At 42.9% G+C, this 13,236-nt stretch overlaps 1 protein-coding gene across 1 annotated transcript in view; it reads right to left on the bottom strand.

The window, feature by feature from the left end:
* DDX10 (DEAD-box helicase 10) overlaps positions 1-11,258 on the bottom strand; it is a 169,246-nt gene extending 157,988 nt beyond the window's left edge. Inside the window, exons 1-3 of the mRNA XM_087721190.1 lie at positions 11,025-11,258; positions 1,413-1,473; positions 1,183-1,313 (exon numbers count right to left, since the gene is read on the bottom strand). Coding sequence (XP_087577316.1) covers positions 1,183-1,313; positions 1,413-1,473; positions 11,025-11,204 — 372 coding nt within the window. The 5' untranslated portion in view covers positions 11,205-11,258. The remainder of the gene's footprint in view (positions 1-1,182; positions 1,314-1,412; positions 1,474-11,024) is intronic.
* Positions 11,259-13,236: the final 1,978 nt, after the last annotated feature.

Genomic DNA, 13,236 nt, shown 5'->3' with positions numbered 1-13,236 from the left:
TTCAAGACATGCTTCTTGTGCACTAAAACGCTCATCAAATAAAATGGCATCGCTCCTGCAGTTTGACAAGGCAGAAGGTATCATCTGCCCAGTTCAATCTCTTGTTGAAGGAAAATGCACCTGCCTGTCAATTTATTTCATTTGCTTGCTTATCAAAGGAGCTCACAAAAATCTCATAAATAGCTACTCTGGGCAACATTAAATAATTATTATTTTTTTAAAAATTGAGTTATGGTCACAATTTTCATCAGAAGTCATTGCGGTTCGAGTCACCATGTGACCAGACCTTGTTTTATGACCGTTTTTATGACACTCATTAAAGCAAGTCACTGCAGTTAAGCAAATGATGCAACTTCTTAAACAAATCACATGATCATAAGTCAAAATCCATCTTATCCAATGGGCATCTTTTTTTGCTGGAAAACAGCAAAAGTCATGCGCCTGGTAGAGGCTGCAACTGGTCGTAAATGTAAGATGGCTGCCAAGCAGATGAAATGTCATCACATGACCAAGGAGGTGGAACAGCAGTCATTACTTCAAGGACGGGTGCTAAATAATTTTTTTCAAGCTCACAGTAACTTACACTATATTGCCAAAAGTATTCGCTCACTGTCTTTACTCGCTATATGAACTTACTGTAAGTGACATCCCATTCGTAATCCATAGGGTTCAATATGATGTCGGTCCAACCTTTGCAGCTATAACAGCTTCAACTCTTCTGGGAAGGCTGTCCAAAAGGTTCAGGAGTGCGTTTATGGGAATTTTTGACCATTCTTCCAGAAGCGCATTTGTGAGGTCACACGCTGATGTTGGATGAGTTTACGTGGCCTACCACTTTGTGACTGAGTTGCTGTCGTTCCCAAACACTTCCACGTTCTTATAATACAGCTGACAGTTGACTGTGGGATATTTAGGAGTGAGGAAATTTCACGACTGGATTTGTTGCACAGGTGGCATCCTATCACAGTTCCACGCTGGGATTCACTGAGCTCCTGAGAGCGACCCATTCTTTCACAAATGTTTGTAAAAACAGTCTGCATGCCTAGGTACTTGATTTTATACACCTGTGGGCATGGAACTGATTGGAACACCTGATTCTGATTATTTGGATGGGTGAGCGAATACTTTTGGCAATATAGTGTAGCTTATATGATGATATGCAACAAGTATTTCCCTACTTACAGGTACAACGAAAGCCAAAGTTTTGCCTGATCCCGTCTTGGCAGCTCCCAGAACATCTTTACCCTGCAAGGCCAAACCTATGGTCTGCTTCTGGATTTCAGTCACCATGCGATACTGAGCTTCCTGTAAGCCTAATGATACACAGAAGGCAAAACCTCAGTTTCAGAATGCAACAAATAGAACAGTATTCAATTTGAGGACATTTTTGTCCTTAAGGAGTCCATTCCTACCTTTCAAAGTTTTCCTGGATATTGGGAAATCAGAAAATCTTGTAACTTCATTTGTATTTATCTGCATTGGAAAAAATATAACAGATCATTAAATTCTAAAATATTAAAGAACCTGACCATTTCTGCAAACTAGCATTATTTATAAGTAAGGTAAAGGTAAAGGGTCCCCTCACACATAGGCGCTAGTCGTTCCTGACTCTAGGGGGCGGTGCTCATCTCCATTTCAAAGTCAAAGAGCCAGCACTGTCCAAAGACGTCTCCGTGCTCATGTGGCCGGCATGGCTAAACACCAAAGGCACACGGAACGCTGTTACCTTCCCGCCAAAGCTGGTCCCTATTTTTCTACTTGCTTTTATATGCTTTCAAACTGCTAGGTTGGCAGAAGGTGGGACAAATAATGGGAGCTCACACTGTTATGCAGCGCTAGGGATTCGAACCGCCGAACTGCCGACCTTTCTCATCGACAAGCTCAGCGTCTTAGCCACTGAGCCTAATAAGTATCCCATTGCAAAAGTGAATATTTTATTCACTTTCCTCTCAGTTTTGTTCTGTAGCACAATTTTTCACGGCTTTTGATGAAATTTCAGCTATAATTTGTGTGCCTCTCCTGTGCCACTATGATCAATGTTCAATACTGGTATAATTTCATTAGATTTATAACACACTTGTGTTTTATTCAAAAGCAAATGTCCAATAGGAGTCCCATAGGACTTTCTTCCAAATAAATCTCTAAAAGATTACAGCCATCTCCACATACTTGCAGTCTGAAGTTTTCTATACAGAAAGTCCTTGACATACAACCATATCGTTTAGTGACTGTTCAAAATTACAATGGCACTGTAAAAAAGTGACATGACCGTTTTTCACACTAACAACCATTGCAGCAAAATTTGGACACTTGGTAACTGTTTTGTATTTGTGGGGGTTTCAGTGTCCCAGGGTCGTGCGAATCTTTTGTGACCTTCTGTCAAGCAAAACTGATAGGGAAGCCAGATTCACTTAACAATTGTGTTACTAACTTAACCACTGCAGTGATTCACTTAACAACTGTGGCAAGAAAGGTCGTAAACTGGGACTCAACTGTGGTCATAAATCAAAGGCTACCTGTAAAAAAAAAGAGAAATTAGTGGATTCTTATATTTCCACTAGGACTCAAGTCAACTAGAAAAACCAGGAGCACTATATTTAATGTTTTTTTAAATCACATTTTTAGTTCAAACAGCAAGTTCCTATTATTTCTATTTGCCATACATTTCCCTCAACATGGTGATGCAATTAAATATGTATATTGAAAAGGAATTATAAATACCATCAACATAAAAGGGAGCTTGCTCAGAAGCTGAAATACACCAAGTAAATGAGAGGAAGTAGAGGAGAGGTAAGGGAAAAAGAAGGGATAGGAGAAAGGGCAGGGGGGAGAGGAGGAGAAAAATGAGGAGTGGAAAGGGGAGAGAGGAGAAGGAGAGGGGAAGGGAACGTCGAGAAGGGAAGGATGACAGAAGAAAGAAAGGAGGAAGGGAGGGGGAGGAGAGAGGGAGAAGAAAGTGATGGATAAGATACAAATACGGTGTATGGAGAGCAGAAGAGCCAATAATTGTTTTTGGGAGTTGATGGTAAGATGAATTGATGTAAACATTTAATAATACAATATGATGTTGGCTATGTAATAGTATACGCGTGATTATATGTTATGGAAATGAAAAAATAATAAACTTTATAACAAACAAAAAAACCATGGTGGTGCAGTTAAGATACTGGCTGGCACTGCAAAAGCTCAGATTCTAGTCTACCCTCAGTCGTAAGAGCTCACTGGATGACTCTGGACCATTCCATCTCTTTTCAGTCCAGCCTCCGTTCAAAACTCAAGAAAGAAAACCCCCAACTCCACTGGATTCTATCATTACTAAGTTTGAAATGATAGAAGTGAAAGCAAGGCAAGATCTGAATCAAACAGCGCAAAAGTTACACATTGAAAGTCACCCCAAATCCCCCTCCCAGGGTTCAGCACTAAGAGCCAGTCTATGTCCAGAATGATGCTATGGGAAAGCTCCTCTATAGGTATTTCTCACATCTGGAGTCTCAAGACGATTGGCCTTGATGGAGTATAAACAACTCCACTCAGCAGCATCGTAATTCATGAATGCAAACCTCCCTTCCAATTCTCAAGGGATTACTACACACCAGCTTGCTTCCCCAACCCAAATGCCCAAATGCCCTCCCTGTTTCTATGGTAGTCGAGAGCAAGCAAACATCAAAAAACCATGCTGGAGCTCCAGCAGGGGAAAGTAGAAGGAAGGTCTATGTGAGCTGCACTGGATTCCTGAATTAAAAACAAACAAATAATCAGGCTGTCAGGTGTGCCTCACTCAATATCCAAGAAAGAAACCCCCAACTCCATTTAATTAGAGAAAAGATACTTTTACTGGACATGAAATGAAAACAGCAGCGAAAGTCAAGCAAGATCGGAAGCAAAAAAGCGTGAACTTGCACATATCAAACATTTACCCAAATCCCTCCCCCCAGTTACCCCAACCCAATGTCCAATCTCCAGCTCCCAAAGGTGTCATGTGGGTGCATCTTCAAGTGGCCTTATTCAGTTGGTATGCAGAGACAGTTGGCCTTGACCAAACCCAAACATGAGCCTTCAGCATGTGCAGAAGGTGGTGACAACAAAACTCCCTTCTTGAGATATCTCCACTTGCACTTTTCCCCTCCCAAACCATGAGTTCCCCCCCCCTCCCCATTACTATGGCAGCCGATAGCCAGCATGCAAAGTAGAGGCTGATGTTATTTTTAAAAAGGCAGTGAGCATCTCAGGAGATATTGGGCTAATCCACGCTTCACCAGCATCTTAATGAAAAGAAGACATGAAAGTGATGCACTAATGATGTTACCTAGTTTGGGTACTGAAGCATCTGCAGGAAAACAATAAAGCATAGAAAACACAAAGGACCCCTCACTTCAACCCTGAGCTATAACTATTCTCCCTTATTGATCTGGTCAGACCAGCAGAAAGAAAAAGAAAGAGAGAAATAACAACAAGGAAGGGTAGAAAATCACTGACCTTCCACATGGCTTGGGCAGAGAGATAAAAATTGATGGCCAAAGACAACTGGAGCCTATTCAAAAAGCAGTGCTGAACTGGCCATCACACCCACTGATCCTTATTTTTGGATAGATTTTGCTTGCTTGGCTGGACAAGAAAGACTGAATGAGAAACAGCCTTGCCCAATTCTATTGAGAAGAGGTGGGCAACTTATCCTCAGGCCATATGCGACTCTTGGACTCATTTCACAGTCTCCATGCCAAGGACCAGCTGGTCCCTCTGACAAGAGCACTCAGCAGCATGTTGATTTACAATTATTTACAGAAAGGGGAACAAGGTAAGTAAGAAAGAGGAGAATGGACTAATACAATAGCAGAGTTGGAAGAGATCTTGGAGGTCTTCTAGTCCAACCCCCTGCCTAGACAGGAAACCCTCTACCGTTTCCGACAAACGATTATCCAACATCTTATTAAAGACTTCCAGTGTTGGGGCATTCACAACTTCTGGAGGCAAGCTGTTCCACTGATTAATTGGTCTAACTGTCAGGAAATTTCTCCTCAGTTCTAAGTTGCTTCTCTCCTTGATTAGTTTCCACCCATTGCTTCTTGTTCTACCTTCAGGTGCCTTGGAGAATAGTTTGACTCTCTCTTCTTTGTGGCAACCCCTGAGATATTGGAACACTGCTATCATGTCTCCCCTAGTCCTTCTTTCTATTAAATTAGACATACCCAGTTCCTGCAACCGTTCTTCATATGTTTTAGCCTCCAGTCCCCTAATCATCTTTGTTGCTCTTCTCTGAACTCTTTCTAGAGTCTCCACATCTTTTCTAAATCGTGGCAACCAAAACTAAATGCAGTATTCCAAGTGTGGCCTTACCAAGGCCTTATAAAGTGGTATTAGCACTTCATGTGATCTTGATTCTATCCCTCTGTTTATGCAGTCTAGAACTGTGTTGGCTTTTGTGGCAGCTGCTGCACACTGCTGGCTCATATTTAAATGGTTGTCCTCTAGGACTCCAAGATCCTTCTCACAGTTACTACTATTGAGGAAGGTACCACCTATACTGTGCCTGTGCATTTCGTTTTTCTTGCCTAAATGTAGAACCTTACTCTTACCCCACCCCGTAGCATCAGCGCCAACAGAGAAGCTCTGAGAAATAGATTCGGAACAGAAAAAGAGTTGGTCGCTGTTGCTGTACGTGCTAGAAAATCTAAGTTGAATTTCTGATAGCTGTAATTTTTTTCCCATTTCTAAAGCCCTCCTTTTCCCCATTAGGTGCAACCCACTCACTTTAATCAACATGCAGCTTTCCAAAATGAGATGCAAGAACATAACTGTACTTATGAACAAGGAAAGTAATGCCATCTCCACATATTTCAATCTATTTTTCCCAAATAAGTATCTAATGTCCAATACTTGTTTGCCTAAATGCAGAAACACAAACTGATTACAGGTGGGCTTCACTTAGTATCTGTAATATAACCAAATATTTATCTAAATATTTCCACTTCAGATACTGTATAACATGCATATAAATTAAGATTCCACGTTATAGGTCTGTGATGGCGAACCAATGGCATGTGTGCCACAGTTGGCACGCAGAGCTCCCTCTGTGGGCACATGAGCCGTTGCCCAGCTTATCTCCACCACACATGCACACCCGCCTCCCACTGGCCAGCTGGTTTTGGGATCTCTGCCGCACATGCAGGAGACATATGTGCATGCACGGGGGGAGCAGAGGTATGAAGCATGCCCCATTTTTGGTTTCAGGAGGCTTCAGGGAGACCTGCTAGGCCCAAAATGGGGTGCAGGGTATGACGTGCATGCGTGGGGAGCAAGGGGGTGTGTGGGCACGTGGGGGGGTGTGGGAGCACAGGGCACATTGCATCATGTGTGTGGGCATGCACACGAATGCTGTTGCGCACACATGCGTTGTCGGTACACGAGGAGAAAAAGGTTAGCCATCACTGTTAAAAGTTTATCAACTTAAAACATTTTCCTGCTGACTCTAACTTTCATCACACGGCCCGTTAGATTTAATTTTGAAGGCACTTAAAATAATGTTTGCCTTCAAAGAGAAGCTCTGAAGAAGAAGAAAAGATCTATTAACATTAAACAAATATGAAATTATGTTCCTCTTGTCCATAGGAGTGAAGTATTGATGCTTTTGGCAGGTGTTAAAAGTTACCTGGAATTTTAAGCTTTATTATTACCTTTTAAGTAAAGGCGACATCAATATTTTAGCATGGCATCCACTTTCGAAGTTCAGGAAACAATGTTTTCCTTTTGGAAAAGCCATTTCTTTGTTTTTTTTAAAAAATTGACCTTTTTATAAACTAAATAACAAGGCCATGGAAGGCCTTGGGAGTTGCAAGTGATAAAGAAACAAGCCAGATGGGAAAGGAGAAGGTGTAATAAGTCTTTTCTCATGTCTCATCAATGTTTTATTGTTGCTTTCTGACATATTACATATACTGAATGCATTGCTTGTTTCTGTATCCTATATAAAGATTTGAAACCCCCCACACACACACACACATACACAAATAGTTTTTTCCACTTTTCCTGAAGTACTTATGGTTCATATTGTTGCAAAGTTAGTGTACTTTTCCCAAATTCAGACACCAGGAGGTTCCTTTTCAGTTCTATGCCAACCTGGGTGCTTGAGTTTTAAAGAAAACAAGAAAAAAACACTCCTGCAAATACCATGAAGAGCCAAGAAAATAAACAAGTGGATCATTAAACAAATCAATTCACACTTCTCACTCAAGGCTCAAATTATCCTATTTCAGAAGCATTATTTGAAGGCCCAATTCTCTGGAGAAAACTCTAATGCTGGAAGGAAAGAGAAGAGGACAACCAAAAGCAAAGAGGATGGACTCAGTTACTATGGTGATGAGTGCATTATTGGAAGACCAGGTACAGGACAGATCGTCATGAAGGAAAATCTATGTGGTTGACTTGATCAGAGGTCACCAACCTTTCGGACCTCAGGGACCACTAAATTCATAATATCAAATCCCAAGGACCACTAATATGATCTGCCTAATGACTTGCTGGATGGGTTTGGCTAGGTGGTCATGGGTGGGTGTGGCCAACTCAATGTCACTCATGTTGAGGGGCAGCTCGCCGACCTCGACTCCCTCCTCCTCTCCCAGCCACTCTTCTCCTGCCCGCCCAGGCTCATTAAGGCGCCAACAGGAAGCAGTTGTTGGAGCTAAGTGCCACCCCTAAAGAGTTGGTAAAACAGCTCAGTTCAAATTGGATCTGACCAAGACAGAGGCTCAGCAGAAGCTCCTCACTGAGGACTACGAGCATAGGCTTTCCAAGCAGAGGGAAGACCTGCGGGAGTGCAAGGCCAGGTACTGGCGCCTGGAAGCTCAGCAGGCTGAGATGGTCAGCCAGTTCCAGGCTATGATGCAGTCCCACTGGAACAAGGCCCTCCAGTTCTTCATCACCAGCAGCGTTTCCCTCCAGCCTTCGCCCAAAGCCCCCCACCAGGAAGCTGAAGCAAGCCCCAAGTCGGAATTTCTGCCCCCCTCTGACCCACACAAAAAGACCCAGAAGGGGCAGACTCTCTGCAGCAACACAAACATTCATTGCACATATCCGACCCAGGGCCATTGTTTGAGGACTCCTGATTTAGTGCAACATAAAAAATGCAAATAATTTTTCTGCAGACCACTAAAATTTCCTCTGGCGAGGCGCCCCTCAACATGAGTGACATCGAGTTGGCCACGCCCACCACTCACGTAACCACCTAGCCATGCCTATCAGCCAGTCATTAGGCAGATCATATTAGTGGTTAGTGATCCCTGGCCTAGAGCATATATCAGCCTAACTTTTTAAAATTGTGTCATCACCAACTATTGATGCAGAGAATTTGACAGTTTAGCCAATCCCACTGTTAGGACCTACTGACTAGTACGACCACCTAGTTCTCGTATAGAACAGCTGTCATAAATTGATATCTCACTATTATGTCAATACTTCGGCCAACCATAGTATTCCCTTTCATGGTATTGGATCTGGGTACTTGAGAGACCGCCTACTGCCAATTACCTCCACTAGGCCAATAAGATCGCATAGATTAGGCCTCCTCCGAATTCCATCAGCCGGTCAATGTTGACTGGCAACTACCCGGAGGAGAGCCTTCTCGGTGGCTGCTCCGACCCTATGGAACCGTGGAGATTCGTACCCTCACCACCCTCCAGACCTTCCGCATAGCCCTTAAAACCTGGCTGTCCCGACAAGCCTGGGGCTAAAGACTTCAACCCCACCCGAATAATATGACTGTTGCGTTTTTTAACGATGTATTGTCTTCATGTGTGTACTTTGTCTTGTACTTCCCTCCCCCTGGATTGTGAGCCGCCCTGAGTCCCCTCAGGGAAAAGGGCGGCATATAAATAAAGTAAAATCCAAAATCCAAAATCCAAATTTCCCCCTAAAATCTACAAAATCTATCTTTGGTTCTGATGTACTAGTCTTTCCTAAGCAGCAATTTTAGTCTACAATTAAACTGAAATGTATAGTGCTGACAATATATGTGAGATCTACACAAACCAGAAAGAAGCAGCAAAGTTGACTTGTCAACATATGAATATACTGGTGCCCAATTGCTCTTGTTTGGTGCCCTTTCACCAGGAGGAATTAAACTTAGAACCTTGATTACTGCTTGTCTAGCATTACATCTGAATCCCCCCCCCCGACCTTCATCTCTCCGAATAAAGTAGAGGTATTCTTTAAGGTTCTAATTATTAACCTGCGTCTTCTAGACCAAGAGGCCACATGTCACATTCCATAAATGGTCATATCTGACTATGACAGGCAAGCCTGTTTAAATGCTTATTTAAGGAATAATTGACAAATCTACAAGCAAAAAACAATGCAACCCCCCTCCCTCCTCAACAATCCCAAGGATGCGCTACATATCCAAAACCTGGATGAGGAACCACTGTTTTCATTAGGTCATTTCAAATCAACCATGGGGGGTGGGGGGACGACCACACCTCTCCAGGTAGGAAGCTACATCATTGCAAATCATTTCCATTTAATATTAAAGCCTAATAAACGGAGCTGGGGGGGGGGGCTACAGGAGGCCCTCCCAAGCTCCATTTTCGCTGGCAGAGGTACCCCAGACTGATCCTTTGCTATTTCCACAGTGGCCCTGCGAGCCAGATCTAAGTATCCCGCAGGCCAGATCCGGCTCATGGGCCTTGAGTTTGATACCCCTGCCTGAAAGCAACCCTATGCCACCTTACTGTGTGTCACATGGCATGAACTTTGAGTCCAATTTATTAAAATTCTAATCTGACATCTATATAGCTTAAAATAGCATATACAGGTATTCCTTGACTTACAACAGTTCGTTCAATGACTGTTCAAAGTTACATCACCGAAAAAAATGACTTTTCCCCACTTATCACTGTTGCAGCATCCCCATGGTACATGGCCAAGATTTGGATGCATGGCAACTGGTTCATATTTATGACAGTTGCAGTGTCCTGGGGTCATGGGATCACCTTCTGACGGGTAAAGTCAATGGGGAAGCCAGAGTCATTTAACAACCGTGTTATCAATTTAATAACTGCTGTGATTCACTTAACAAATTGGAAAGAAACATGGTAAAATGGAGCAAAACTCACTTCACAGATTTCTCACTTACCAACATAAATTGGCGTCAATTGCGGTTGTAAGTTGAGGACTTCTTGTATAATAATCCTTGTTCCTATTCTCACACACACACAACTGACAACCTGCAAAGTTTATTAGCACTGAATCCCTTAATTGGTCACTTACTTGGGTGGATAGTTAGGAATTCCCTCCTTATTCCCTACGCAACCAGTAATGATGTGATTCTCTCACCACAATCGTTAAGCTTTTCCCCAACCGGGAATATCCAAATTAGTGATACATAGTAATATGTAATAGAGACGTGGTGGCTCAGTGGCTAAGACGCTGAGCTTGTCGATCAAAAAGGTCGGCAGTTCGGCGGTTCAAATCCCTAGCGCTGTGTAACAAAGTGAGCTCCCATTATTTGTCCCAGCTTCTGCCAACCTAGCAGTTCAAAAGCATGTAAAAAATGCAAGTAGAAAAATAGGAACTATCTTTGTTGGGAAGGTAACAGTGTTCCGTGCGCCTTCGGCATTTAGTCATGACCACGAAGAACAACTTCAGACAGCACTGGCACTTTGGCTTTGAAACAGAGATGGGCACCACCCCTTAGAGTCGGAACGACTAGCACATGTATGCAGGGGAACCTTTACTGTAGTAATATGTTGAAGAGAGGCACTTGGTGTATACAGGGGTTTTCCAACCTTGGCCACTTTAAGCCTGGCGGACTTCAACTCCCAGAATTCCCCAGCTAGCTCTGGGAAGCTTTGCTGGCTGGGGAATTCTGGGAGTTGAAGTCCGCCAGGCTTAAAGTTGCCAAGGTTGGAAGACCCCTGCTCTAGGACATCCTTTTTTTTAATTGATGTCTTCTTTATTTCTAAAATCATTCTGGGAGACAAAAGTAATCCAAGAACAAGGCAATCTCTGCCACCAGAATAAGCATTTATTCTCACCTCCGAGAAGCGCTTTTCCAAGGCGGCGATCATCTCCCTCTCCACTTCCCACTCCGGTTTCTTTTGCTTACGCCGCTGCCGCAGCTTATCTTTGCGCTTGGCGTATCTGTTCTTCCAGCGCTCGAAGCTGCGCACCGGGTCGGCGCCCGATCCCGACGGGACGCTCCGGCTCTCTTCCATTCCCTTCTCCGTGGAATCGAGGATCAGAAACACGCTGCCAAGGGAAAGGACGCGACGCAAAAAAAGCCGGGCGCATAGAGATGACATCACGGGCAAAGCTCCTCCCTCCTGGAGGAGGAGCGGGGAATCCGTCTCGGTTCCTGCTCTGAGCTGCAAGATGAAAGTTCAGCCGACGAGCTCCGTGCCGGATCGTGCCCCATTGGTTGCGCGCCTTGCCTTTTTATATTATCAAGAATAAAGTTTGTTTCAGGTCCTTGCTATTGCATGGTGTTACATCTGATATGGTGCACCACAGCCATGTACGATCTGATTATTGTGCTCGTTGTTGTGTTGCATCTAACTATTGTACACATGGCTTGTTCAGTGACTTTTTGCTTCATTCCCCAACTGAAACTTTTTTAAATAAAAAAAACCTCTCTATGAACGTAGATAAAACACTTTTAAGTATTTTAAACGTTCCTGCTTTTATATTATCAAGAATAAATTATCCAAAGTAGTTCTTTGGATCATCACACACAAACCCACTGAGTTTGTGTGTGATTATCCAAAGAACTACTTTTTTACCCAAATATGGATAATTTATCTAGGTTTGGGCAACTGCAACTGCATTTGTGCGCTATTTTATGCTTCGGTGTAGACTGAATGCAAAATACAGAGTCCTTGACTATTTATTTAGCAACCATTTGAAATTATACCAGCACTAAACCTCGCACTTTACACGACCATTGTAGCATCCTCACGGAGGCTTAGGAATCAGCATGTATTTATGATTATTGGGGTGTTCCAGCCTGTAAAGGGGGCGTGCATAAGCGCAATAGCATGTATACTGTCCCCATTTGTTTGTACTCATTTCCTTTGTTCATGTCAATGTTTATATTTATACCTGTTAACTTGTACATGTTTGACTAAATAAATAAAAACCTTCCGAGACAACTTCCAACAAGCAAAGTCAATGGTACTTTCAACCATTGGCCTTAAGTACCAAATTGCCAAGCTTTGAGCTTAAACCAAAAACATGAACCAAGTCTATGCAGGAAGCTGGATTCACTTACCAACTATGTGATTCACTTAACAACTGGACTGATTGGCTTAACAATAGCAGTAAAGACATGGCATGACTCATTTAACAAGCGCTTTGCTTAGCAGTGGATATTCTGGTCCCAATTGTGGTTCTAAATTGAAGACTACCTGTATATAATTTGAAGCAAGGTTACTGCGTATAAGCTGGGGGGGGGCAGAAAAGTTAAGGGCTGGACCTGGATAACATTTATATGCCCTGATCAAGCACAGTGAATATGTGATTGTATAGAATGAAAACATAATAAAATATACATCAAAAAAAAAAAAAAAAAACATTTGAATGGCAGGCTGCCAGAAATAGAACTGAGAAATCAAAAAAAATCAGCCTCACGATGTGGACCACACCATGAAATCAATTTCACATGGTATCTATAACCATATTTCAATAGGCTATAAGAATTGTTGGAAGAAATGTCCTTCTAGGTTCAGTTCCAAGTGGGGAAAAAGGCATTGGAAACATGGAAGCACTTGGAAAGATGGTTTAATGGTAGACAAGATCACATGGCTTGAGTTCCTGAACAGAAAAGGGAGCTCACGTGCTTCCAGATGTTGGTTGAAGAAGAAAAGAGAGGGAGGGAGGGAGGGAGGGAGAGAGAGAGAGAGATGCTGAAAATCCCTGGTTTTATGCCCTCTCTGGCCTTTGATCTTGATCTTCTATTCTGATTGGTTGTCAGATTCCCATGGGGCTATGTAGGGGCAACTCTGTAGGCTGTGCTTTGAGTCCAAGTTTGGTTGAGCATTGCTTTTTCCCAGGTATCCTGTGGTGAGATGGGCAAAGGGCTAATACTATCATGCATTAATCCCATCCGACGGGAGTTGAAGGGGGAGATCTTTGTTATATAGAATAGATTGGTCAGGCCTTTTAGTGTCCCATTGACAAAGGTGAGAGCTATTAAGAGTGAGTCTGCTTCCTGCCTAAAAACATATTTCTCCATTTCTTATTCAGTGAAAT

Source organism: Thamnophis sirtalis, unplaced genomic scaffold, assembly GCF_051295495.1.
Source record: "Thamnophis sirtalis isolate CommonGarterSnake01/CBP01778 unplaced genomic scaffold, rThaSir2_p1.2 scaffold_8, whole genome shotgun sequence".
Classification (NCBI taxonomy): domain Eukaryota; kingdom Metazoa; phylum Chordata; class Lepidosauria; order Squamata; family Natricidae; genus Thamnophis; species Thamnophis sirtalis.
This window is presented reverse-complemented; position numbering and strand designations above follow the sequence as displayed.